Source organism: Cervus canadensis, chromosome 17, assembly GCF_019320065.1.
Source record: "Cervus canadensis isolate Bull #8, Minnesota chromosome 17, ASM1932006v1, whole genome shotgun sequence".
NCBI lineage: Eukaryota > Metazoa > Chordata > Mammalia > Artiodactyla > Cervidae > Cervus > Cervus canadensis.
This window is the reverse complement of record NC_057402.1, coordinates 46,832,632-46,860,501: the sequence shown is the minus strand read 5'-3', so window position 1 is coordinate 46,860,501 and position 27,870 is coordinate 46,832,632. Positions and strand designations below refer to the sequence as shown.

Below are 27,870 nucleotides of genomic sequence, written 5' to 3'. Positions count from 1 at the left end.
ATGGACTTGTTGGACACACATGTCCCACGTCCCACGGCAGGTGGGATCTTCCCGCACCAGAAATCGAACCCATGTCCCATGCGCTGGCAGGCACATTCTTATCCACTGTACCACCTATCAATATTTCTAAATGAATGTGTTCTTTCACTCAACATGTCATGGTTTTGAGTTATAAATTTACCCTATAGATACATGCACACATCTACATGAAACATTGTTGTATAAAGATATTTATTGCAGCCCTGTTCCTGGGAGAAAAAAAAATGGAAATAACAGAAAAGTCCATGATTAAGGAACTGGTTTAATCAATTATAGCACGTCTATATTATGAAGCACTTACTATGTAGCTGTTAAAAAGAGCAAGGAGGATTTACAATACTGCTTACAAAAAGATTTCTAAGATGTATTGCTGAGTGAAACAGCAGTGAGTATAACACCCCACAGCGTGTATGAACGGAATGGGGAGGGTATACACGTGCGCTTGCGCACCCTCAGTCTGTGATGGAAAGGGCACACAAGACTGCTGCCAAGACTGCTCTGGGAAAGGGGAACCAGGGGACTCCGGGAGGAAAGCACACACCCTTTTGCAATGTTTACATTTTAAATTATACGCATGCATTTCTAAATGTGCCAAATATTAACGTTTTCAAAAATAGGTTTGGGAATGAACTGTGGCTATAGGGTCTATTCTGTTTTTCAGTCCCTCAGTCATGTCTGACTGACTGTGACCCCACGGACTGTAGCCCGCCAGGCTCCTCTGTCCACGGGATTCTCCAGGCAAGAATACTGGAGTGGCTGCCATTTCCTATTCTAGGGGATTTCCCGACCCAGGGACCAAACCTGTATTGCCTGCACTGCAGATGGATTCTTTCTCACTGAGCCACTGGGGGACGTGCCATAGATTCTATATATATTGTTTATATAACTAACCTTCTGTATTGTCTCCCAGGACTGGGGGCGCCAGCACTCAAAACGTGGAAGGAAGAGTGAACATTTAGGTGTAAAATCATAACGGTGCAAATGGCAATGTAGCTAGGAACAGAAAGGAGGCGCTACAGAGCACAGGCCAGGACGGCCTGTGAAGAGGGCAGGGTACTCAGAAAATGATGCTAATATGTATCTAGGCGCTTCCCAGGTGCCACTAGTGGTAAAGAACCCGCTTGCCAATGCAGGAGACATAAGGGACACGGGTTCAATCCTGGGTCCAGAAGATTCCCCTGGAGGAGGGCATGGCAACCCTCTCCAGTATTCTTGCTGGAGAATCACATGGACAGAGGGGCTGGGCGGGCTACAGTCTATGGGGTCGCGAAGAGTCGGACACGACCGAAGCGACTTAGCACACACGCAAGCTGTTCCCTTCAAAGGAGTCAGCTGAGAGCCTGTGTACTCACAGGAATCTCTGCATCTGGGGCTTGAAAATGTGTCAGGATCGCCTGCTTGAACACTTGGCATGGTGACACGTTACTCACTGGTAGCAAATATTTGTCTACAGAGGATGGATGTAAATATTGGAAACAGTTAAATATCAGTGGGCCACAAGTTTGGTGAAAGAAGTGAGAGATAAGTTAGGCAATTAATCTTTTGGTAAAAAATTAAAAAACCAAGGCCTAGAATCAAAGCAGACTGCTACTCTGATGTTTCTGAAAAATGGACTCTGACAGCTAAGCCCAAAAAGGATGCTCAAAAGATGTGTGTCTTGGCAGCATCCTAGGATCAAAGCTTGGGACCCAAAGGGACTACTGTGATGAAGCCAACGCTCACTTCTTCATAGGTTATGTTTATCTGCTGGCGACAACGGCCCGGCCCGGGGCTGGGAGAGCGCCGGGCCGGGAGGGCGGTGAGCAGGCGGCTCAGCTCTTCTTGCGCAGCTGGCTGTACTGCGCTCGGCCCAGGATGGGCTCCATGACGCTGGGCCGGAAGAAGCTGTCGCTGACCCGGCGCGTGGGCTTCTCGCGGGGCATGGCCGGGAAGGCGGCGCGCGGCAAGGTGGCCGCGTCCACCCGTTCCTCCGCGCCCGGGCCCCGAGTGCTCCGCAGGCTGCTGCGGGGCGGCGCAGGTCGCGGGGCGGGCTCCGGGCAGGCGGGCGGCGCCCCGGACCCTCTGCGCTCCGCCTCCCGGCGCTCGGTCTCGGCAGGAGGGTTGTCGATGTCCCGGAATTCGCTCTCGGGCTCCATCAGCGACAGCCTGGGGAGCTGAGGGCCCGGCAGCCACGTTAGGGCCCTGGGCTTGGCCCTTGTCCCTGCACCTCCCACCCCCCCGCGGTCATGCGCGATCCGGAGGGCACAGGCTGGGGTCGGACGGGCATGGAGGATGCCAGGGGAACCTGCCAAGGACGGCCACCCCTGCCGGTGTGCAAAATGCGGACCCCCAAGGCAAGGCAGACAGCCACCCTCTAGTTTCCAGACCCCGGGGTCCCCCTCAGAGGTCCCTCAGTGGGAGGTCAGGGACTTTCCTGACCCTTCCTTGGCCCAATTCCGTGAGCTAAGGACAACCCACACCTTGCCCCTGCCTGGGTCAGGGTACCCACATCTGGCTCCATTTTGGGTCCAAAGTGAAGGGAGCTCTCTGCCAAGACCCTTGTTTAAGCCTCTTGGTGAGAATGAGTGACTAGTAACCCATTCCCCAGCCCTACCCTCCCAGCCCTCCCACCCTCAGCTTGAAGGGGCCTCCTGCTCTGACCAGATCTCTAGTGCCTGCATGACCTGTTAACTCGGTCTGGGAAGGGACACAGGGACCCCCAAAGTGGTAGTAGGCACCCCCTGGGGTTTTCCTGCTGGGAACAGGTATTGGAATTGGAATGGGGGCAGCTGCTGTCCCCTGGAACACAGCCCACCCCCCAAGGGGTCCTGGAAGCCTCCCTCCAACACTTGCCCAGGGAGCAGCATGCAAACCTGCCAGGCCCCTCAGTTGGAAGCTGAGGGGTGAGAGCTGGGCCACTGGGGGCCCCAGACGAATGACTGGTGACCTCTCCAGCTGCAGGTAGGAAGGATGGGTGTGGGGGAAGGTCTCAGGCCAAGGCCACCGGTCTCTATATTCTTGGGGCTGCAGAGGGCCCCAGTCAAAGCCACAGTATGTCAGAATGTTTCTGGGGCACCGAGGATCAGAGGCTGGGGAAGGGAGAGCCGCGCTGAAGCCCCTTCAGCCTAATCTGCTTTTCAGAGGGTGGGGGAGGCATGGGGGAGGGGAGGAGTTGGGGCTGGGAGGGGGCGCTCACCGGCACGTAGTGCACCACTGTGCCCACCACGTTGTCAGTAACACCCTTCAGGGCGTCGGACAGGGACATGGCCCTGCTCTTGCTTGAGGAGGTGGCCCGGGCCGGCGTGAGGTGCAGCGTCCTCCCCGCCATGGCCAGCACAGCCGCCGGTGCCCACATCACGACTGAGACGGTGCTCTGGAGGGCCTTCTGCAGGGTGTGCGCCACGCTGCCCAGGAGGCCCTGCGGGCCGGGCATGACTGCTCCCTGGTGACCAGAGCAGGGTCAGTGCCTCCACAGCAACTCCCCTGACCCGTCCCCTCCTCACCATCCCCGGAGCTAGAGGCGGAAGAATCTGGACACTAAATTGGGAAAAAAAACTATCGGCCTGGCTCTTGGGCAGGTCGCCTCTGCGCTCTGAACCTCAGTTTCTCCATCTGCAAAATGGGGATGACAGTCTCTGTCCTGCCTATTTGATGGGGTTGTTGTGAGGATCTGTGGGGAGAACTATTAGCCGGGTGCTCAGGGGTGAGGGGAAGGGGGCTGCACCCACGCACACGCCCCTGGGCCTGGGGGCAGACAGCCTTGTGTCAGCCCGGGCCTCTGCTTCCCACCCCCTCAGGGGTTCCTGCACACGCCCTCCGCCTGCGCTCTCCCCGGTACCTCACTGAGCTTGCTCTCCTCTGCCGCCTCCTCCTCCTCCTCCTCCTCGGTCTCCTCCCCCTCAGTGTCCGTGTGGTCTTCGTGGTGTTGTTCCCGGGCGGCCGCGAGGCTGCGCAGCCAGGGCACCCGCACCTCGCTCTGCCGCCGCGACACCACCTGCATGGCCGCCGACGCGCCCCACTGGGCCAGGCTGCTCTGAGGGCAGGAAGGCGGCGGTTCGCTGGCTTCACCGCCCCTGCCAGAGGCCAGGCAGCCCCAGCAGGCAAAGCCCCGCATCCCCAGGGTCAGGGTAGGGGGAGGCGAGCTGGGCCTGGCCCCAGCGGACTGTTCCAACTTTTTACAGAGTGGTAACTTACACCCACTGAGGTGCACACGGCTTTAGTGTACAGCTCTGGGAATTTTCAGAAACACGCGAGTGTGACCAGTACAGATCAAGATAGAGACCATTTTCAACACCCCAGAAAACTCTGTGCCCCTCACCCAGTCAGTATTGCCTCAGGGGACCACATACTGGCCTCCACCACCAAGCATTAATTCTGCCCGTTTGTGAATGGACTCACACATGTTTTCTTTCATGCATAGCTTTTGTTCAATGTTATGTTGTAAGAGTCACCCACATTACCAAGTAGTTTTTCCTTTTCATTTCTGTGTCACACTCCACCGAATAAATATACCAAAATTTACCTATTCTACCGCTGATGGACATTTGTGTTGTTTCCAGTTCTTAGCTAAGGGTAAAGCTGATAGTAGCATTTCCAACATGTCGTTGGGGGATATAAGCTCTCCTCTCTGTTGGGTGGAGTTGCTGAGTCATAGGGGATGTGTGTGTTTAGCTTTCAGAGGTACTCCTTGCAGTTCTTTAAAGAGTGAGAAAAATCAAGTGGGCCAGAGGGTCCTATGGGAGGACACCAGCCTGGGCGGGTGGGCAGGTGACGCTGAGGCAAAGCCTGGCTCACTGCAGACCCCCAGGAGGCCCCACAGTCTCCTTGTTATACAACCTTAGGGGACACCATTATTTTCTGTGTAAATGGTGGTGTCTGAGGTTGTGCCGTAGAGTGGCCTCTGTCCGCTATGGGCTAGGCTAGGGCGCAGGAGTTAGTCTAGCCCCCATGGGGAAGTGACCCCCAGTGCAGGGGACAGGGGAGAACTACTGCTCCCTACAGGGCCAGGCATGTGGTGGGCTCTCAGCAAACATTTGCTGGAATGAATGAGCCAGGTTTGACAGTGCTTTTAAAAGTACCACCCTCATGATGGCTGAAAAGTGGTTATCTTGTTCACTGACCTTTATGCTGTAATATTTTTATTTCCTTTTTTAGTGGGGGCAGGGGGCTTAGTTTCTTATTAAAGTTCCTATGAAAAAAAATCCAGGCTATCCCTGCTAAAATACACAGAGAGTGTGGTGTCGGGGGGAGTAAGCCCTGTCTGGGGCTAGAAAAGACAATTTTACCAGAGGTGCAGTGGGATGCCCATTAGAAGCCTCTAGAAGGGAAACCAGAAGCCTGGGGTCAATCAGGGATATGGCCCAGCTGGGGCTCTCTGCCCCACAGGAGGGCTTTGGTGCCTTGCACCTTGCTTATTCAGAGGTGACACTCCCTAGTGCCTACAGAGAAGATGGGTGGGGGGAGGTCTCTGATTTCTCCCAAGAAGGTTGGGGGATAGAGTGGAACCTAGAGGGAGAATGGGAGAGACAGAAGGGGCTGGGGTGGGGCAGGATGATCCTAACAAGCAGGCTTGCCCTCTTCTCCCCTTGCATCCTAGAGGGTTAACTCTCCACCCCACCTAAGGTCTCTTATCCTTAGACCTAATATTCCACCCACCCCCCATCCAGGCTGGAAGACAGGGTGTTCTCAGGACAGGAGGTGGAATTGGATAGGGGATGGGAGGGACCAGGAGGTCCACAGGGTTCCCAGGCCACGGCAACTCGGGGCAGACACTCACCAGAGGCGCCACACCTGGGATCCACATGGCCAAGGCCTGGCCCTGTTTCAGTGCCCGGGCTGTGGTCTGGAAGGTGTGTCTAGAGAGAGTGTTGGCCAGGGCCCCAACCCTGCTCATGAGGCTTGGCTTGGCCTGTGGAGGTTTCTGGGCATCCTGGAGTCCTGGGGCAGGGGCTAGGTGGGAGTTGCGGGGGGAAGGAGAGGAAAGCAGATCAGAGAGGGGCTGGACAAAGCTGGGTGGTGTCTAGGGTTGGAAAAGGATCACCCTACTCCAACACAAGCTCACTGGAAACTTGAGGAAGTCACTTTCCCCACTAAAAGATAGGGAGAGGGGCCAAATGAAAGTGGAGGCCTCTGGGAGTCCTGCTGGGCCCTCCCCGCTCCATAGCAGTGGCTGCGTGCCCAGTCACTGCAGTCGTGTCCGACTCTGTGACCCTAAGGACTAAACCCATCAGGCTCCTCTGTCCACGGGATTCTCCAGGCAAGAATACTGGTATGGGTTGCCATGCCCTCCTCCAGGGGATCTTTCCAACCCAGGAATAGAACCTATGTCTCCTGCATTGCAGGTGGATTCTTTAACTTCTGAGCCACCAGGGAGAGCAGTGGCTAGATGAGCCCTGGCTGCCTCTTCCTAATCCCCAAGCAGCAGGGCAAGGGTGGGGGGGATCTCCCTTTCCAGCACCCCCCACAATGGCAGATACCTGACTCTTCATTGGCTGGAGGGAGGAGGAACTCTACCATCTTCTCGACACCACCCAAGGCCAAGTCGGCCCCTCCAGAAGCCAGCCGGCCAGCTCGGGTGTTGGCAGCATACTCGGCAGTGTCTCTGGCCATCCCCCAGGCGAGCTCACAGCCAGCCAGAGCGGCCCCTAGGACTTTGTCTGAAGTGCTGGCAATGGGCACGCTGATGCTGTTCCTGGCGCTGCGAAGGCGGGTGGAGATGGTGTCCTTCAGCTCAGAGGCGATCTGGTGGAAGCGGGGATGGGGAGTCAGGCGTGAGGCTCTGGCAGGGCCTACATCCCGCTTCAGGAAAGCCTCATATAAAGGCCTAGGGGACTGGCGCCAGTATTGGGGCACCTTGATTAAGCTGAACTTTAAAGGGAAAGGGCTCCAGTCCTTTCTGTGCCAACCACTTAGATCTCCTGGCTTCTCTGCACCCCATTTCTGCCTGTCGAGGTGCTAATCACCCTTCAAGAATCACCCCAGTGACCACCTTCTTGATAACACTTATCCTCATATCCTCAAGGCACCTCTCCACTGTATCTTCTGTCCTGACCCCAGAGCACTCCTCACATTCCCATCTGTGCCTAGGTGAACGTACGGATGTGGCTGGCCTTCATACAGGTTCTGCACTGAAATAATGTCTTTCTCTCCTTTGACTTTTTGCCTTTTAATACTGTTCCTTGGGTTCCTGAATGTTCCTTGGAAGGACAGGTGCTGACGCTAAAGCTCCACTACTTTGGCCACCTGATGCAAAGAACCAACTCATTGGAAAAGGCCCTGATGCTGGGAAAGATTGAGGGCAGGAGAAGGGAACAACAGAGGATGAGATGGTTGGATGGTATCACTGACTCAATGGACAAGAGTTTGAGCAAACTCCAGGAGACAGTGAAGACAGGGAAGCCTGGTGTGCTGCAGTCCAGGGGTGTCAAAGAGTCAGACACAACTGAGTGACTGAACAACAACTCCTTTGACTTGGGAGCTTCTTTGTGACAAAGGCTTTGCCCTTTATCTGGAAAAATAAGTGAAGAGCAAGGCCTCAGAGCTGAACAGCGCTGCTCTCCTGTGGCCTCCATTTCAGGCTATGTGGTCAGGGGGAAGTCACTAGTTTTCTCTGTCAAATGGGGATACCACCCCTATCCCAGAAGGTTGAAAGTGTTAGTTGCTCAGTTGTGTCCGATTCTTTGTGACCCCATGGACTGTAGCCTGCCAGACTCCTCTGTCCATGGGATTCTCCAGGCAAGAATACTGGGGTGGGGTGCCATTCCCTCCTCAAGGGGATCTTCCCGACCCAGGGATCAAACCTGGGTCTCCTGTATTACAGGCAGATTCTTGACCATCTGAGCCACCAGGGAGAAAGAGGATTAAAGGAGAGGACTCTATAAATCACATGTCATAACTCCTGGCATAGGATAGGGCTCACTCAGTAAATGTGAGATGAGTGGTAGTTTATCAGTGAGATGGATGATGTCTGAGACCGAAATGTATTCCCCTAAAGCACCAAACCTGGCCCTTACCAAGGCAAATACCCAATGAGTAGGTATCCAGGTGAAATGACTTTTTCAATCTCATGGTTCTTAAGGTGTTGGATTGTGAAGACATGGGACTGCAATCCTGAGATCTGGTGAGTGTGACCCATGATCTTAGGTGTCTGTAGCCACCAAATGGTCTGATGTAGGCCCATGGGGTATCTCACAGAGGGGGGATCAGAAGCAGTGGCCCCCACCCCAAGCTCCTGTATGAGTCTGCCTCTGGCCTGTGCCTGCTGGTTTCAGAAAGCCTGCCTTGATCTGGTCCCACAGGGAGAGGAAGAAGCCCGTTGTGCACTTTTGGGGGCAGGCAATGGCCACCAGCCTGGAAAGGCATTTGCCACGCCGTCCTGCATCATGGGCTCATGCCTGCTCCTCCGCTGAGGGGCAGTGACAACAGAAGGTGGAAGTGCTGGAGAAGAGGGGAGGGGCTCACCTTTTCAGGAGGATACTGGAGGGCGGGGATCTTTTCCTCCAGGTGGTCCAGGCCTCGGCAGGCCAGTTCGTTGGCAGCTACGACTGGAAGCAAAAGGCCATGGTGGGGTGAGCCCTGCCTTCACTGTGAGGACCTAGCAGGGGCCTCTGTGCCGAGTAAGGCACCTTGGAGCCCTCAAAACCCCCAGCCCTTCCACCTCCAAAGCACCGGGCAGCCTGAGGCCCTCTGCCACCATTGGCCCCCATCCAATGTGACTCCTTGAGACCAAGAAGTCTTCCCTCTGGGTAGAAGCTCTGCAGTCATGCAGACCTGTTCTCAGAGCCTGGCGCCTGCGTCTGCAGTGTGACTTCAGGCAAGTCACAACCTGGCTGAGCCTCAACTTCCTTATTTGTCAAGTGTGGATTAATATGGACAAGCCCTGCAGGGTTGTTATGAGGAGGAAGTGACAGAACCTATGGGAATCACCAACGGATCTTGGTCTCTCGTTCTCCTATGACCCCTGTCTGGGTGAGCGCTGGGTGAACACAACAGGGGAAAGCAGAAGTGGCAGCGGGGAAGGAAAGGCAGTCAGGCCCTAAGGGAAGACCTTGGTGGGAGCTGGCCTGGTACCACTCAGGTCCAGAGATGACAGCTGGTCTAGAGTTCCAGATAGTCCATGGCCCTTCATTTTAACCTTCAGGAGTGAGATGGTCAACAGTGGGAAGAGGGTCACAGGGAAGAGAAAGGGGCAAGTGACAGAGGATGCCAATGCTCCTGGAAGACATGACCCAGGGGCTGCTGAGGACATCAGCTCTGCAGCCATGATCATGGAGATCACAGTTTCAAAGGATACCTACATCTTCTCTTTCACATATTCTTTCTCCAGGTATCTTAGGTTTTCACAAAATTCTCAAACAGCAGAGAGAGCCCAGATGACTCAGCTGACTTCTGATATTGGGCCAAATGAGACCCAGGGAGATTTAAGGAGCTTGCAGGCAGGGAGGTGGGCCCGGGCCCAGGCCCAGGTCTTCTTTGTATCTGTCCTCTCCTGTTTGCTGTGCCGAATCCATGGGTACCCATAACTCTCTTCAGGATGGTGGAAAGTCCTAGACTGCTGGAATTTCCCTCAGTCCTGTCAAGAGCTGTGCCAGGGAGACCATATTTTCAAATTAGGCAGAACAAATTGAACAGGGGCAGGCCTGGTAAGCTGTCCTCCACCTTCAGGTCCCTGGCTGGCAGCTCTCTTCTGCCGCTGCCTGTCATGGGACCAGTACCATCACTGCAGGACCCAGAGGGCTTCCCCTCTTCCTCCACTCCCCCCAGCCCTGCCAGGCCAGCCCTCCTGCCCACTGGCTCTGTGCCAGACTCTTCCAGTTTCTGCTGCTGCTGGATCTGGAGCTAAACTGTGTGTCTGGTCTGCTGTATGCCCCACACCCCCCACTGCCCACCCCATAACTCTGTCCACCCCTTCTCCTGCCAATTATCATCCTAGGAAAATGCCAACTGGATCAGAGAGGAGGCATTATAGATGAGATGAGACCTATGTCTATATCTCTCTCTCAGTAATGTGCTTGCATGCTAAATCTCTTCAGTTGTGTCCAACTCTTTGTGACCCCATGGACCACAGCCCTCCAGGCTCCTCTGGCCAGGGGATTCTCCAGGCAAGAATACTGGAGTGGGTTGCCATGCCCTCCTCCAGGGATCTTCCAGATCAAGGGATCGAACCTGTGTCTCCTGTATTGGCAGGCAGTTTCTTTACCATTAGCGCCATATATCTACATCTAAATCATCTGTGTCTATAAATGAAACAACTATGTAATGAGATATAGAGAGTTAGGAAGGTAGTCAGACACAAACAAAAAGGCAAACAGACAAGCTGGTTATCAGACAGACTGGCAGACAGGTAAAAGACTGGCAGGCAGGCAGCCTCCGAGTGCCACGAGGACTCACACTGGGTGGACAGCCTGCGGACCACTGGCTCCATGCTCCAGGCCGCCAGGCTGCTGGCGCCCTGCACGCCCTTCTCGTAGGCATTGCATACAGAGGCCACCAGGGGGTGGGCTTCCTTGGTGCTGGCGTAGGTCTTCTGGAAGCACTCACAGGTGCCGCTCACCACCGGCAGCTGCAGGACCCGCTGCAGCACATTCTCCTGCTCCTGGCATGGAAGGAAAGCAGCGAAAGAAATCAGCCCACCTCCTTCTCCTACCTCCTGGGGAGGCAGTCTCAGAGCTGCGGTGCCCACTAGCGCTGGCCTGGGTCCAGGTGACCTAGGAGGAATCCAGAATAGAGAGGCCTCTGCAGGCCCCAAAGGAAGCATAAGAGCCGGGTAGCCGCGCTCTCCTGGTCATAGTCCTGGCTCTGGAGAGCTCCTGGGGCGGCCTCCATCCTCCAGGGGCCACCCCACCCTGCAGCCACTCAACCTGAACTTCATGGCCAGGAATGAGTGCGCCGGTGCACCTGTCTAGAGCTTTGGTCCACCGTGGATTGGGAGCTTCACCTGAACATCTTTCGGGTCTTTCTGGGACACACCTCCCTGCCTCCAGTGCTGGTCCCGCTGCCTGGGGTGCTCCCCTTCCCTCCCACAGTCCTTTCTGTCTGGCAGAAGACACAGCTTGAGCACCGTTTCCCCTGAGAAGCTTCCCGGCCCTCCCTCACGTCAGAGGTCACCACCTCCCTCCCTGGGATGTGTCCGCACTCAAACACGGTGCTGCGCTGGTGCTGGCCACCTCTGCACTCGGCTCCATCCCGGGAGGCTCTCACCAGTGTGTCTCGGGGCCTCACCCAAAGCCGCCAGTCATGTTAGCTGAACAGGTGACAGGGCTGCACCTAAGGTGTTCAGATCTGCCCAACTGGACAGAATGACAGAATCCTAGGCCTCCGGGGGCCTCTGAAGCAAGAGTGCTCTTCCCATATCCCTCTGGGAGGCTTGCATTTGGACTTCTCAAATGGAGCTCACTCCTCATAGAGTGGCCTATGCCCCTCCTTGGACAGCGTGGCTGAACCGGCATCCACCCCCACCCACAGCTCCACCCGCTGCCCTGTGGAACAATGCTGAGCACATCTATTTCATCATTCATGGGCTGGCCTTTCACACACTTGAAGATAAGCATCTCTGCCTTTAGCAGTTCCTTCTGTATTCTAAATAGCTCTAGTTCCTAACTTAGCTTATAAAGGACTCAGTGCCCTGATCTGCTAATTCCATCCTCTGCACACACTACATCTTGACATAGCCTTTATAGCACTCAAGCTTGAAGACAGCATTCCAGGTGTGATCTGAATGTGTGGGGTCCAGTGAGACATCACCTCTCATTACTGGGATGCTAGGCTCTTATTAATGCATTCTAACTTTGGCAGCAGGCACATAATTAAACTTTGGATCAGCTAGGAAACTTACTTAAAATTTAAAAAAAAGTGGTCTTTGAGTAAAAAAAAAAAAAGAAGCAGATTCTAGTCTTGCAGAGAGAGACAATATTTACTCAGTGCCATTATGCTCCAGGCACTGATTGAGGTGCTTCAGTAACATAACCTCATGTAACACTAACAGCAACCCTCTGAGGTCAGCACTGTCACCAGCACTTTGCCAGTGAGGAGACAAAGACTCAGAGATGTGAAGTGACTTACCCAACAACACACAGCTAATAAGTGGCAGAGCCAGGCTTCCAACTCAGGCCTGAAATTGCAAATCTGTGATTTGCTTCAAAATAACATAAGATGGGTGAAAGAATGGGTGAGGAGAAGGCAGTATGTCCCTGGGATTCTGTTGCTGGGGCTGGTGAAGGGTATTGTATATTTCTGTCTCTTCTTAGGAATATTAGGAATTCTCCACATAAACATCCCAAGTCTGGCTCAGATGTTCAGGTTCTTTTTGTAGTTTTGAATTTGTACTGCTACATAGTTTTTCTCCAGAGGGGAGGACCTAGCTTCTTCTGTTTGTAGGAGACTCGCATGTACACCAGACCGTAGGCTACAATATTTCAGATTTTGGTCTTGCAGATGAGATTCTTAACAATTTGAACTAGATTCTTGACAATTTGAACTAGAAAAAGGTTATAACTGTAAACAAGAAAATTTTTCTTTAACATTTTGGACGAAGCCTTCGGGAGTTGATTTAGGCAAAGCCAAAGAGGGAGAGAGGTCCTGGGATGGAAATACACTACCATCTGTTAGGATGGCTTAACTATGTACATGACCATTTTATGCTTCTCTGTGTTCTATGATCAAATACAACACATGGCGATTCCTAGTGCAAAGGTTAGTTAAAGCCTAACTCGGGACAAGATGGATATTATACGGGCTCACAATTTTCCAGTTTCATTATTTGAACTGTGCCTAAGGTGGAGAGGCCTTGCCATGTGGCATCAGTACACCTAAATGTGTAAAACCTCCCTGAGACATGCTGAAGACCAGGCTAGACACAGTACTGGACACACTGCCCCTGTAGTCCCTTCTCACATACATAACGTGTGCTGTGTAGCTCTAAGAGGTGCCATTTACATAAACTAACATATCCAAGATGGCTCTGGAGTTACAGAATGCAGAGTCTTAGTCCTGAGAATTCAGTTTTGCCTGGATGGACAAAGCATAGACGTCTGTGTCAGGCTTTAGAATATAGTAGTTCCCTTCCTCTCCTTGTCCCCCACCAGCCAATTTTTTCTCCAAGGTGCTTAGTTTTAATAGGCATCATTCCCTACCCCTCCACATTCTCTAACAGCCTCCTGCAAAAGCAAGAATAATGAAAATGTAACGGTCAATGAATTATGAATATCACCTAGACACATTTTGCTCTAAGCCCCCCGAGCCCTTCCTTCCAGCTCCTCCCTCCCCCTAAAGTTGTCTATTGCTTCATATAAGCCCAAGTTACTTACAGGGAGGTCTCCATCCAGCAAGGTGGGGCCCTTGTTGACTGCCATTGGAGCTCTTCAAGCTGCAAAGCAGAAGGTTTTAGGTCCATGAGAAAGTCCTCAGCCTGAGATCCACAGGGTCAGTCCCTATCCTTCAAGGCCATCAAGGGGACCCAGGCTTCAAGTTCCCTGAAGAGAAGGTATTTGGAGGATGAATGTCACAGACAAGTGGTCAGTCCTTAGAGTCCCACAAGGACGAGGCCTGGCAGCCTACTTGTTGAGACCGAAGTTTCTTATAAGTATTCAGGGTAAGAAACAAAAAATGAAAGTAGCTTCTAAGAGATAAGAGGTTTTAGATGAAGTTTAGGAGCTCTTAGACGAGGGTCCAAGAGACTAAAAGAAAGAGTTTCAGGTTTAATCTTTTGTTTTTTTTTAATGAAAAAGTTCTGCATTAATTCCTCTCTTTTTAAGCAAGCATAGATGCCAGTTGTTCCTCTGCTCAGCCAGATAAGAAAGTAGCCATTCATAAAACCAGCAATTTCAGTTGTGTTCTGGAAAAACCAGTGGCTGCAGAGTATTTACATTCTTGGTCATTCACCCTCAGTAACCTCTCCCTCAGGGGTTTCCCTGCAGGCCTCTTCATCCTCAGTAAAATTCCCAGAAGAACCTTACCCTCAACTTCTTTACTTCTCAGAAACCAACCAGGTAAGGTTGTCTCGGGACCCCCACGCTAACTCCAGCTGATGCTGTCTCCGTGCCACAGAGCCCAGGCTGCCGAGTGAGCGTCTTGTCTGGAGGAAACAAATCCAATTGCTCTTGAGCAACGCTATTAACACCTCCCAGCTAGAGGAGGGCAGAGAGGAAGAGAAAGCCCAGTCAGCCTGTTGTCATGGTTATTTGACCCAGGGTCCCCTGGGCATATCCTGCTCTGTTAGGAGATTTGGCCAACTAGGGGGTAGAGAGCAGGGCTGAAGGAAAACCAGACTCAGAGGAGTTATTATTCCTGAGCAATGAAATATCTGCTCCGTGACCCATTTCTGACCCTCACTTCTCAAAAAAGCTGTTTTCCAAAAAGAAGATGTTGGGGTATATGTCATTAAACTCATAACCTCTAAAGTTTTATAATCTTTGACTCCTTTTCCATAGAGGGTCCTGTGGAATGGTTTTCAATCCATTTCCCTCATCCTTATTTTTTACTATCAAGAATGACTTTTGAACAGTAAGATTTAAACCCACACAGGAATACAGTTTACCATAATCTTTTGATTATGAAGATAAATTACTCTCAGTGAAAAAGATAACCAGACCTGGGGTAGATTCCTTGACAATCTAGGCTTTAATAGAGCTATTTCAATCTCTGTAAATCCCAGATTTCCAGAAAGTTTATTGAACTCTACCTGGTTTAAGATGCCACCAGAATATGCAGTGAGAAAGCCAACTGGATTTTGTCAAGTCTGGAAAAGACAATGTTGACCAAGATTCAATTACTGATCAGCAGCATCCAGACAGCCACTGATCACCTCTCCTCCCTTCCTTAGTAATGAATCAGACAGGACCCCAAGAGCTAATTCCTGGCTTCAGAGAGGATGGAGGGTTGTGGTGTAAGCCATAGTTTTCAGATTATCTAAGAAGGCTTTTTAATTAACATAGGTAATAGGACAAAATTTATTTCCCTTATTTTTTGCAAAATTGTACCTACTGTTGGCTCTCTGCTAAGCTGTATACTGTGGGCAATCAGAGAAAGAGGCAGCAAGTGGAGAGGAATGGAGATGTGTGATAGATCCTCTGTAATCAATTCTATGTCTAGGATATGATAAGGCAGGAAACTAGAAGTCAGGAAGGGGAGGAAAGAGTCAAACGGAGTCTCCAAAAAGAATAATAAATATGTGATACCACCCATTTATGATAAAAACTCTTCAGAAAGTGGGCTTAGAAGGGACATACCTCAACATAATAAAGGATACGACACATAACAAACATACGACACACCTACAGCTCACATCAAACTCAATGGTGAAAACTCTAAGGTAAGGAACAAGATAAGGATGTCCACTCTAGACACTTTTATTCAACACAGTTTTGGAAGTTCTAGCTATGGCTATTAGAGAAGAAAAAGAAACAAGAGGAATCTAAAAGATTCCAGACAAAAGGAATCCAAATTGGAAAAGAAGTAAAACTGTCTGTTTGCAGATGACATGATACGATACTTAAGAAATCCTAAAGATGCTGCCAGAAAACTACTAGAGCTCATCAGTGAATTTGGTAAAGTTGCAAGATACAAAATTAATACATAAAAATTTCTTGCAATCCTATACACTAACAATGAAAGACCAGAAATATAGATTACAGAAACAATCTTATTTACCATCACATCAAAAAGAATAAAATACCTAGGAATAAACCTACCTAAGGAGGCAAAACTATAGGATACTGATGAAAAAAATAAAAGATGACACAAATGGAAAGCTATACCATGTTCTTGGATTGGCAGAATCAATATTGTGAAAATTACCATACTATCCAAAGCAATCTACAAATTCAGTGCAATCCCTATCAGATTATCAAGGGCATTTTTCACAGAATTAGAACAAAAAATTTTACACTTTGTATGGAAACACAGAAGACCCTGAATAGTAAAAGCAATGTTAAGAAAGAAGAACAGAGCTGCAGGAATGAGGCACCCTGACTTCAGACTATACTACACAGTTACAGTAATCAAAACAGTATGGTACAGATACAAAACCAGAAATATAGATCAGGGAAACAAGATAGAAGTCCAGCGATAAACCCACGTACCTGCACCTATGAGCACCTCAGTTCAGTTCAGTTGCTCAGTCATGTCCGACTCTTTGCAGCCCCATGGACTGAAATATGATAGGCCTCCCTGTCTATCACCAACTCCTGGAGTTTACTCAAACTCATGTCCATTGAGTCAGTGATGCCATCCAACCATCTCATCCTCTGTCATCCCCTTCTCCTCCTGCCTTCAATCTTTCCCAGCATCAGGCTCTTTTCAAATGACTCCATTCTTTGCATCAGGTGGCCAAAGTATTGGAGTTTCAGCTTCAGCATCAGTCCTTCCAACAAATATTCAGGACTGATTTCCTTTAGGGTGGACTGATTGGATCTCCTTGCAGTCCAAGGGACTCTCAAGAGTCTTCTCCAACACTACAGTTCAAAAGCATCACTTCTTCGGCGCTCAGCTTTCTTTACTGTCCAACTCTCACATCCATACATGACTACTGGGAAAACCATATCTTTGACTAGATGGACCTTTGTTGGCAAAGTAATGTCTCTACTTTTTAATATGCTGTCTAAGTTGGTCATAACTTTTCTTCCAAGGAGCAAGTGTCTTTTAATTTCATTGCTGCAGTCACCATCTGCAGTGATTTTGGAGCCCAAAAAATATAGTTTCTCACTGTTTCCGCATCTATTTGCCATAAAGTGATGGGACCAGATGCCATGATCTTTTTCTGAATGTTGAGTTTTAAGCCAACTTTTTCACTCTCCTCTTTCACTTTCATCAAGAAGCTCTTTAGTTCTTCTTTACTTTCTGCCATAAGGGTAGTGTCATCTGCATATCTGAGGTTATTGATATTTCTCCCAGCAATCTTGATTCCAGCTTGTGCTTCAACCAGCCCAGCATTTCTCATGATGTACTCTGCATATTAGTTAAATAAGCAGGGTGACAACATACAACCTTGACGTACTCCTTTCCCAATTTGGAACCAGTCTGTTGTTCCATGTCCGGTTCTAATTGTTGCTTCTTGACCTGCATACGGATTTCTCAGGAGGCAGATCAGGTAGTCTGGTATTCCCATCTCTTGAAGAATTTTCCAGTTTGTTGTGATCCACACAGTCAAAGGCTTTGGCATAGTCAATAAAGCAGAAATAGATGTTTTTCTGGAACTCTCTTGCTTTTTTAATGATCCAACGGCTGTTGGCAATTTGATCTCTGGTTCCTCTGTCTTTTCTAAATCCAGCTTGAACATCATGGTTCATGTACTATCGAAGCCTGGCTTAGAGAATTTTGAGCATTTTCTATGACAAAGGGGGCACGAATATACAGTGAAGAAAAGATAGTCTCTTCAGTAAGTGGTACTGCAAAAACTGGACAATTACATGTACAAAAATGAAATCAGAATACTCCCTAACACCATACACAAAACCAAACTCAAAATAGATTAAAGACCTAAATGTAAGGCTAGGTACTATGAAACTCTTAGAGGAAAATATATGCAGAACATTCTCTGATATAAGTCACAGCAAGATCTCTTTCAATCCACTGCTTAGAATAATGAAAATAAAAACAAAAATTAAAAAATGGGACCTAAGCTTAAAAGCTTTTACACAGCAATACAAACCCTAAACAAAATGAAATGACAACCCTGAGAATGGGGGAAAATATTTGTAAATGAAGCAACCAACAAGGGATTAATCTCCAAAATACACAAATAGCTCATGCAGCTCAATATCAAAAACAAACAAATAACCCAATCAAAAAATGGGTGGAAGACCTAAATAGACATTTCTCTAAAGACGACATAGAGATGGCCAACAAACATCCGAAAAGATTCTCAACATTGCTAATTATTAGAGAAATGCACATCAAAACTACAATTGATGATATCACCTCACATCAGTTAGAACAGCCATCATCAAACAGTCTATAAACAATAAATGCTGGAGAGATTGTGGAGAAAAGAGAACCCTCTTGTACTGTCAGTGGGAATGTAAACTGGTACAATCATTATGGAGAACAGTATGGAGGTTCCTTAAAAAACTAAAAATAGAACTACCATATAACCCAGCAGCCCCACTCCTAAGCATATATCTAGAGAAAACCATAATTCTAAAAGATTCACACACCCTGTTCACTGCAGGACTATTTACAGTAGCCAGGACACAAAAGCAAGGTAAAAGTCCATTGAGAGAGCAAAGGATGAAAAAGATGTGGTACATATATATATAATGGAATATTACACAGACATAAAAGGGAATGACATTTGCAGAGATGTGGATGGACCTGGAGGCTAGCATACAAAGTAGAGTATGTCAGAAAAACATTGTATAATATCACTTATATGTAGAATCTATAAAAATAGTAGAGATGAACTTGTTTGCAAAGCAAAAATATTTATAGAGTCACAAATGTAGAGAAGAAACTTATGGTTATCAAAGGGGTAGGGGGGTAAAATGAATTGGGAGATTGGGATTAACACGTATTTATAATTGATACAATGTATAAAATAAGTAAATAATGAGAGCCTACAGTTTAGCACAGGGAACTCAGTGCTCTGTGGTGATCTAAATGGGAAGAAAATCTAAAAATGAGTGGATATATGTATATGTATAACTGATTCACTTTGCTGTACAACAAGAAACAAATAGAGCATTGCAAAGCAACTACATTCCAATAAAAATTGCTAAAAATCTTAAAATATGTGATACATTTAATACTTATTGATCCAACCTGGGCTTTGAAAATGTAAGACAGTAATAGAGAGAAAGGGAAGTACCTAAAGAAGTGGCCTCTGCCTTCACCTCACTTCAATGTTCAGGTCAAATTATCTATGTGTCAAGAGAGCAACCTGGGCCAAAGGGCAGTGTGAAGACTTTGAAGTCATGGCTTTGGGCCAGAGGGAGTACAGGGCTCTGTGCCTGAAAGCTCTGCTGACAAAGCCGGCTCTTTGGCCGTGTCAGCTGGGCATCCAGAATGTGGGTGAGAAGTGCGAAGTGGTGAAAAGGGTCTAACAGAGTCCCTTGGGAAGAGTCCGCTTTCCAGCAGCAGCTTGAAGGACATAGTTATTTCCTTTTATTCCCCATCCCTACATGCCCCCCCAACCCTGTCCAACTACCCCATGAGCACAGGGACCTTGGTCATTCTGTATTCAAATGGACCCCAGATCTAAGCACGGCACTCAAACATTTGTTGTTGAATAAACAAATTCTAGGCAACAATGTTCAGCTGTGAATGTGCTGGTCTATACATCTAAGAAATGTCTTCAGACAAATATTATATGCTATCACTTAGTGGTAAAGAACCTGCCTGCTAATGCAGGAGACATAAACAATGCGGGTTCGATCCCTGGGTTGGGAAGATCCCCTGGAGGGCACGGCAACCAACTCCAATATTCTTGCCTGAAGAATCCCTTGGACCGAGAAGCCTGGCAGGCTACAGTCCATAGAGTCACAATGTTGGACATGACTGAAGTGACTTAGCATGCACGCACATATGGAATCTAAAAAATAATACAAACAAATTTATATACAAAAGAGAAACAGACTCACAGACATAGAAATTAAACTTACTGTTAGCAAAGGGGAACAGGGGTAGGGATAAATTAGGAGTACGGGATTGACAGATACTAACTACTATACATAAAACACATAAGTAAGGATTTTCTGTATAGCACAGGGAACTATATTCAATATCTTATAATGACCTATAATGGAAAATAATCTAAAAAATACATATGTATCACTGATTCACCTTGCTGTACACCTGAAACTAATAATATTGTAAACCAACTATACTTCAATTTTTTAAAAAAGAAAAAACAGAAATACAGTTTTTAAGAATACCTACCATTTGAGGTGAGGTTATGGGGTAAAAGAGCAAACAGGTGAGGGAGATTAACAAACTTCTTACAGTTATAAAATAAATGTGTCACAGGTATGGAATGTACAATGTGGAAAATTTAATCAATAAATATATAATACCTTTATCTGGTAACAGATAACTAGATTTATTGTGGTGATCATTTTGAAATGTGTAGAAATATCAAATTATTATGTTCTGCACCAGGAAATCACACTGTGCTGTAGGTCACTTTTACTTAAAAACCAAACTCATAGAAAAAGAAATCAGATTTGTGGTTATCAGAGGCAGGGGATGGGGAGAGGGGTATCTGGAAGAAGGCAGTCAAAAAGTACAAACTTCCAGTTATAAGACAAATAAGTACTAGGGATGTATGACAACATGATAAATATAATGAACACTGTTGTATGTTATTTATGGAAGTTCTTTAGTGAGTAAACCCTAAGGGTTCTAAAGGTATGGAAAAATTTTTTCTATTTCTTTAATCTTGTATCTACAGGAGATGATGGATATTTACTAAACTTATTGTGGTGATCATTTCATGATGTATGTTAAGTCAAATCATTATGCTGTACACCTTATACAGTACTGTGTCAATTATATCTCAGTAAAACTGGAAGAGAAAAAAAATATCTTTGGTTTTTAGAATCCCTCCTGAATGAATATGGAGGATTGAAGGTGGGGATGGTTAGTTAGAAAGGAGAAAGGTGCACAGGGAAGGAGGTGCCATTAAGGTTTTCACAAATTCTAGAAGAGGTAGCTTTTCCCAAGCTCCCCCTCACCCACTCTAACTTGCAGAGGACAAAACTAACCAAGATGGACACACTGTTAAAATGCCATTACAGATTCAAGCTTTTCCAGGCAGAAGCAAAAACACCACTGACAGGGATAATATATGGGACCCTCAGCAGTCTGGACAAGATTGTCTTAGAGGTCTCTTTCAACCAGGATGTTCTATACTTAAATCTTTCTTCATCCTTCTCCTGCACTTGGACCTTCCAGCCAAGAGCTTATTTTACCAGAACTCACTCTATCGACTGTGTAGACTGCTTATTTTAGGACCACCTTACTTTAACTCTTGTCCATTCCCAGAACACATTCACAGATACATGAGTAAATTTTGTCTACAGATTTATTAGACATAATTTATTACAGTAGAAGATAAGGACAAAGTAAATATAGTTAATATTTATTTGCTTCAATCTAGCAGCTTTCATTTCTCTTAAAATTCCCAAAATGTTCTTTATCAAATCCTATATCTTGATTGGTTACTCAAAAACTAGAGTGCCAAGTACCTGAATCTATTTTTTAAGAATCTCAATCATATTAATGGAAAATTTACTGAGTGCACATTTCTCATTGCTGTTCAGATAAATGTGATGGCTTTACTGGTAGGGCTGACACTGGCCTCTTATCTGATGCTACCCTATTCTCTACCTCACTTGCCTCAAATTAAGAGGATCTGCAACCACAAGAAAGAATTCAACACCCTGCATGAGCAAGTGGCATCCACTCAGTATTCTGGTGTCTTCCTCACTCATAGCTTACTGCCCTTTTCCACTTTTTCCAACCACTCCACAAATATGAAGTCTGACTTACAGAATGTTATGATCCTTCTACTTTATAGTTTCATGAAGTTTCTTAACTTCATAAATTTCAATGAAAATTAATGTATAAATGCCCACACTGTTATATGGCTTTATATCAAACAATCCAGTTGGTGGATCTAGATATAGTTTTAAATTCTGTAGAACAGAATATAAAGCACTAGCCAACAAATGTTCTTAAAAAAAAAAAAAAAGGCTTTTTGTATGGGAGTCTGGAGAGTCTCATACTTCTACCTAATCAGGAAGGCAGTGAAACATGGAAAGAGCACTGGATTGGGAGTCAGAGAAATGAGGTTCTGGCCTCAGTTTTTTTTTTTTTGACTATGCTATGTCTTAGTTGTGGCATGTATGATCTTTAATTGCAGCATGCGGGATCTAGTTCCCCGACCAGGAATTGAACCCTGAACCCCCTGCATTGGGAGCACAGAGTCCCACCCAATGGACTACTAGGGAAGTCCCTGTCCTCAGTTTTAACCTCAGTCTCCTCATCTGTCACAAACTGACCCACAGGTACCAACTGTGACTTTCCACATTATTTTTACTTCATGTCCTTTCTATCTGCTTTTTTGTTTTTCCTCACTGCATTACCTAAAGACACAATTTATACCATGAAGACGCCTGATACATTTCTGATTTTACTCCTGGACAGAGGAAGGACAGGAGTGCAGTGATGTGAAAGGTAAGTTAAGAGGCTAGAAGGCCAGCTCTGCTCCATCCTGGCATTGACAGCTATGGAGGAAGTGGGGTAACTGACCAGATCAGGGGCCTCTACTAGATCTTAGAGAGGGCTGTGCATCAGACCTACTGGAGTTGTGCAAAAGTAGCCAGACACATGGACTCAGTCTTGTCCAACTCTGTGCAACCCCATGGACTGTAGCCCACCAGGCTCCTCTGTCCATGGGATTCTCCAGGCAAGAATACTGGAGTTGGTTACCATGCCCTTCTCCAGGGATCTTCCCCACCCAGGGGTCGAACCCAGGTCTCCCGAATTGCAGTCGCTATATATTAGTGTCCACTTGTTAGTTCTTTAAAATTTCTTTCAATTTTTATTCACTTAGCAAACACTGAGCTCCTAATATGCACATAAGAGATGCTCAATAAATGTGAGATGAAGGAAAAATACACAGAAAGTTAGAAGTCACTCCCACACTCTAGAAAACATATAAATCTTCAAGCTCTCCCCTTCACCATCCGTGGCCCCACCTCTGTTCACATCACAGTCACTAAATGTCCATGTGAATAAGTCCTCAAGCACAGTATGACACGGCTGTGCCTAGGCAAATGTCCATTTCACCTACAGCTTGTCTTCAAAGCAGGTACTGGTCTTCAGCCTGAAACCATGTCACTGGGTCTTCAGTTTCATCTGAGGATACACCACAGTGATGATGCCTGCTACAGAGGACACAAGGCCTCCGAGGCCTATGATGCCAGGATTGGACTTATAGATCCCCAACTGGTCCAAGGGGTTCAGGATGTCACAGAAGTTCTTCACTGTGTCCAGAAACAAGGGAGGATGCCTCTTCAGAGAGTGGAATAAGAGAAGAAGAAGGGACTGGAGCCACTCTGTCTCCTCATCAGCCACACTGTACCCGAGGGGATCCTGGGATGGTGACTTCTCCCTCTTTGCCCTGTCGTGTGCAACCTGTTTCATCTGCAGGGAGACTTCGTACAGATCCCTGACCAGGCTCAGCAGAAGAGAATAGTAGTAATAGCGGGCAGCCCACCTTCGCCATTTCTCTTTGTTAACGCCAGAGGCAAGCCCTGTACTCCTCACGAAGAGGACGGTGTCACAGATGAAATAAATCACACGGTTCAAGCTGGCTAATGTTAGGCATATGCGGGGCACCGGGTCAGTGGCACGAATGCTCTGCTGTGTCGCCTGGAGAGCATGCACCACATTGCCTAGTCTGAACCCTGCAAGAAGAACCCACAAGAATTAATGGTTATTTAATCAGATGTAACAGGATTTTATAGGCAGAAGCCCTGTATCAGGGTGAGAGGTCAGCACTGCTTTTTTTAACAACTGACTGTCATCTGTGGCTCAGTCTTTGCTCAGGAAAGGAAAAGTACTTTACAGTAGGTTAAGGACACCTAAGATGATCCTGGAAGGCAAAAAAAAAAAAACAGCAACCCTTTAAACTTATTGCCTCCATTTGAATGACTATATTAACAAATGACAACATACTTTAGGCCAGGTCAATCATAAGCGTGGGTTGTTACAATTTGCATATTACCAGCTATACTTCTTTAGAAGGAAGGTACAGCAGTAACATGAATTCCAGAATGCAACATTCTTTTTTTTGTTTTGTTTTGTTTTTTTTTTTTCAAAATGCAACATTCTTTTAGAGAGTCTGATGCCTTACACTTATTTACTTTCCAGTTACAAGACTGCTTTTTTAAAAAACCCCTTCCTTGGTGGCTCAGCAGTAAAGAATCCACCTGCCAGTACAGGAAATGTGGGTTCAGTCCCTGGGTTGGGATGAAACCCTGGAGAAGGAAATGGCAACCTATGCCAGTATTCTTGCCTGGGAAATCCCATGGACAGAGGAGCCTCGAGGGCTACAGTCCATGAGGTTGCAAACAGTTGGACATGACTTAGAGACTTAACAAAATATCATCCTGCAATTTCTCTGATCCAAAGCCCCTATGGCTCCCTACTGTCAAAAAGCCAAAGTAGAGATAGCAGGATTTAGTGGATAACACAACTAATAATACTGTCATATGTGATGCCTAGTTCAATTAAATCAACCATTGACAGGGCATTTCCTTTATCAGAGCATGTAACTTGATCAGTGATGCACCAATCAATAAATATTTGTATATATTACAATCTTAAACATTATGGAGGATACACAAGAAGTATTTTCCATACATGAATATATCTTAAACTCAGTAAATTCTCAGAAGTAGCTACCCTCAGGAAACACTGATCTCAGAAAAATGTTTGGTATTGTTTTATCAAAAATAACACAAAATATGTAATGAATAATTCAGGTTTTCAGTTCTAGATGTTGCACTAACTAGCTTAGTGACCTTGGGTAAGTCCTTTCTAAACTTCAAAGACCAGTGATTTTTAAAGTACCTTTAAGCCCCAACATTCCGAAGAGGGAGAACTTCTAATCTTGGTTTTCCAATCCATCTAGAAGAGCTCCTTCCCATCCCTCTGCTTGACAAATTAAGTCTTCTGCTCATCAAATTAGTTTCCTCATTGATCTTCCAACACAATGGTTTGCTCAGAACATTCTGAGCCTCCACTAGAGGAAACTACCCTTCAAGAATGCTCTCCCAATCCTTCTCTCTTGCCACACCTCAAGTTCCACCTCCTCAAAACACCTTTCTTTTTCTCAACCAACGTATTTGGTACTAAATCCTATATCATTAGAGCATGTGATCTTAGTTCTTCCATAAAGCTCAGAACTACACCTACATGAGCAGATACTCAAAATGAATTAAATGAGTCCAAACCACTGACTGCTTTTTTCCTTTTACATAAAAACAACCCCACAAATGACTTAAGAAAAAGTATCCATCCATTTCCTCCAGCAATCCCTCAAGAAAAAGGAAAAGGGAAAGGGGTCAAGGATATAGCTACTGTATTCTTCCAGGGCTTCCAGGAGCCAGCAGTTCATGTCAGAGATTGCCAGAACATTTTGTGATTCTAAGAACTAAAGGTGAACTAACACATTGTATGTCCTACTGGTTACGATGAAGCAGAAAGACAAGATGTCGCACCAAATGTGAACATAGGAGAGTATTTGTGAACCGTTTGCAGCAAAATATTTCATCTTTATGGCCTGTCATTCCATGAGGGCAGCCTTACTAGTGATCTTCATCAATAAGCTTGACTGACTAGAAATTCATGACCTAGGAAGTATTTTTGTGAATTACAAGGTCTGAGGATTCTAAACCAGGAGCCACTGTCCCTCAAGGGACAGGGTACTTACATTTACGGCCAGTGCTCACACTGGATTCCAGTTTCTTGAGCTTCATTACAACCTTCTCATTGTCAGCTTTAGGCTCTAACAAATATCTAAGCAACATGCATGTGTACTGAGTGGCTCTGAAATGGAAAAGAAAAATGAGGAGAATGATTTACAAACCAAATAAAATTTGATTCATGAAGTAAGGGAAAGAGAAACATGTCTTGCCGAAAACAAAGTTTCCAAGACAATTTCTCATGCAGCAGCTCTTACAAGAGCAAAATTCTGCAACACTCATTTCACAGGGCCAAAGAGTAGAACATGTGATGAAAATGCAACACAAAGGTAATGAAAGAGAACTCTAAAAAAATAGAGTGAACAATTTCTCAGAATGCCCATTGCTGGCACAGAGAAAAGCATATAGCCAAAAGAGTGAACTGCAGAAAACTCTACCTCACGTTAAGTCTGCAAAGATCCATATTCTTTATTTTCTCCAGTGTAAATTTCTAAAAGATTTTCAGATTTCTAAAATGAAATTTTTACCAACTACTTAATGTGACAGGTCACACACTCAAACCAGAACCAATGAAAAGTCCACCACTGGCATACTGTTTAGCTTTTTATAAAAGAACCAAATACAGACCAACACATAAATAAGTATAGATTTGTCTTTCAAACTAATGAGCATTTTATATGAAGTACAGACTCCTGTTTAATACTACTAAATATTCAATAAAGTGATTACTGTCGTGAGTACAAACAGTCAAACAGCAATGCCTTACTGACAGAAACATAGCAAATGAAAAATTGTGTATCATATAACCAAACATCTAAATGCATTTGACATTCTAGTAAATAAAGTAGGTAGATGCCTGTTTCCTACTGTCCTGTAACTGCATCTGAATTCCCTTATGCTAAAATATTATTCTCAATAAAAATGGTGAATGTGTTACTGTGCCTGAAGTAATAAGAAACAATCTCTCTTTCTCCTGTAAGTATGTTTCCTGGCTAAAGGGCTCAAGCTGGTCAAGTCAATGAACCCCTTTTTCTCAGATCTGGTCTAATAATAGGAATGTATCCAAAAACAAGACATTATTTTCTGAATGCCAGTGTATTCACAGAAGCTGTAGATCACCAAGGGGATTAGGAAATGAATACTAGAAATCTCAGATCTTGAAATAAGTATATACTAAGTACATATAATAAGTATATACTAAGCAATTATTTATTAACCAATCTCATTGATAAAATTTTCAGGGTATATTCTAAGCACACTGGAACTGGAGGCTTCTGTTTTAATGAAGTTTGTATATAACGCAACCATTTTGAAAATCTATCAAATTAATTAGAAAGATAGTATGGCTTGATAAGTTAAAAAACTGGGTCCTGAAGTCAACTGTGTGGTTTTAAATCTCTCGGTTCAGTCACTTAGTCCCTATTAAACTCCTTCTGCTTCAGTTTCCCCATTTCTGTGAAATGGGAATGATTTCAAGAATTTAACCTAATAGGGTTGTGTTGACAGTTAAGTGGGTTAATAGTTGTTAACATTGAGAAAACACCTGGCATTAAGCCCGCTTCCAAAAGTCTCATAATTGTTGGGGTTACTATTGATCTGTGTGTACACTTGTGTGTCTGCACTTGTACACTCAGAAGAAGAAAAAACTTAAATAAAACTGTAATTGTGACTAATTTCTTTTTATTGAGCACAATTCAACCAAATCCCTAAAAGAAACGTTAGGAGCTAGTATTAAAGCCACAATCTCTTTAATATTTTCAGCAGCACGGCCTGTACCTCGGAAAGGTGGTCAGTTCTTTCTGAGGCTCTCCACACTGCATTTTACGGTTCACGAAACTATTTCACAGGCGGTATCTCGCTGAGATACGGATGACAAACACAATTCCTCCCCATAAGTATTTCATGGAGCTTTTCAAGATACTACCAAATGCTCAGATGTCAACCCCGAGTTTGTCTTAAATAATTTCTTGGAGGAATATAGAGCGGGGAAAACCCACTCTTCCTGGAGTCAGGAGAGGAGGGTTCGTCGCCTGGTTTACCGCAGCCAGCGGCCCGGAGACGCGGGACTGGACGGGAAGGGAGGTGTGTTCCGCCCAACCACATTGAACCTAACATTGAAGTTAGGGTGAGGAGGGGCTCCCGGGCCACGCTACCGCCGGGAGCCGGCAGCGGCTTTCCTGGTTTCGTCCACTGGGCTACTACCGCCCTCCCCGGGTGTGGAGAACTGGGAACCGTCGACCCGGGTGAGAGTACCGGGGAAGGGGTAGAGGCCGCGGGCACCTAACTCACCTGAAGAGTCGGTCCCGGCCCTGGGTCTGGTTGGTGAAGCGGATGAAGGCGTCCATGGCACCCAGCCCAAGGACACGCGTCGCACCGGGCTCTGTCACTAGTCCTCAGGGACGGCCGACGGTTCCCCACGGGAGCGTCA

The 27,870-nt window shown here is 46.6% G+C and overlaps 2 protein-coding genes across 4 annotated transcripts; both read right to left on the bottom strand.

Moving 5' to 3' along the window:
• Window positions 1-214: 214 nt before the first annotated feature.
• Window positions 215-27,750, bottom strand: PLIN1 (perilipin 1). Of its 3 annotated transcripts, XM_043490072.1 has the most exons (10): window positions 27,732-27,750; window positions 13,971-14,089; window positions 13,323-13,381; window positions 10,408-10,612; window positions 8,479-8,561; window positions 6,495-6,759; window positions 5,795-5,967; window positions 3,857-4,051; window positions 3,215-3,460; window positions 215-2,192 (listed from the first exon to the last, which is right to left on the bottom strand). In XM_043490072.1, exons 3-10 carry the CDS (start codon window positions 13,365-13,367, stop codon window positions 1,851-1,853), a joined length of 1,554 nt encoding a protein of 517 aa, XP_043346007.1. In that variant the 5' UTR covers window positions 13,368-13,381; window positions 13,971-14,089; window positions 27,732-27,750; the 3' UTR covers window positions 215-1,850. The 3 variants fall into 3 exon arrangements, with proteins under 3 accessions (XP_043346007.1, XP_043346008.1, XP_043346006.1); XM_043490073.1 differs by lacking the exon at window positions 27,732-27,750 and having other exon boundaries at window positions 13,323-13,487; window positions 13,971-14,141; XM_043490071.1 differs by lacking the exon at window positions 27,732-27,750 and having other exon boundaries at window positions 13,971-14,141.
• PEX11A (peroxisomal biogenesis factor 11 alpha) lies at window positions 21,018-27,870 on the bottom strand. Its single transcript, XM_043490074.1, has 3 exons — window positions 27,732-27,870; window positions 25,451-25,566; window positions 21,018-23,420 (listed from the first exon to the last, which is right to left on the bottom strand). The coding sequence occupies exons 1-3, from the start codon at window positions 27,785-27,787 to the stop codon at window positions 22,849-22,851; spliced, it is 744 nt and encodes a 247-aa protein (XP_043346009.1). The 5' UTR covers window positions 27,788-27,870; the 3' UTR covers window positions 21,018-22,848.

Excerpts from the sequence above, each read along its gene's own strand:
- PLIN1 (XM_043490072.1), bottom strand. The coding sequence starts at position 13,367 with ATGGCAGTCAACAAGGGCCCCACCTTGCTGGATGGAGACCTCCCT. Across the intron at positions 6,760-8,478 it reads TCCAGTATCCTCCTGAAAAG|ATCGCCTCTGAGCTGAAGGA; the intron begins GTGAGCCCCTCC and ends CGCTTCCACCAG. Across the intron at positions 2,193-3,214 it reads CAGTGGTGCACTACGTGCCG|CTCCCCAGGCTGTCGCTGAT; the intron begins GTGAGCGCCCCC and ends CCGGGCCCTCAG.
- PEX11A (XM_043490074.1), bottom strand. The coding sequence starts at position 27,787 with ATGGACGCCTTCATCCGCTTCACCAACCAGACCCAGGGCCGGGACCGA. Across the intron at positions 25,567-27,731 it reads GGCCGGGACCGACTCTTCAG|AGCCACTCAGTACACATGCA; the intron begins GTGAGTTAGGTG and ends TTTCCATTTCAG. Across the intron at positions 23,421-25,450 it reads TGTGAGCACTGGCCGTAAAT|GGTTCAGACTAGGCAATGTG; the intron begins GTAAGTACCCTG and ends TTCTTCTTGCAG.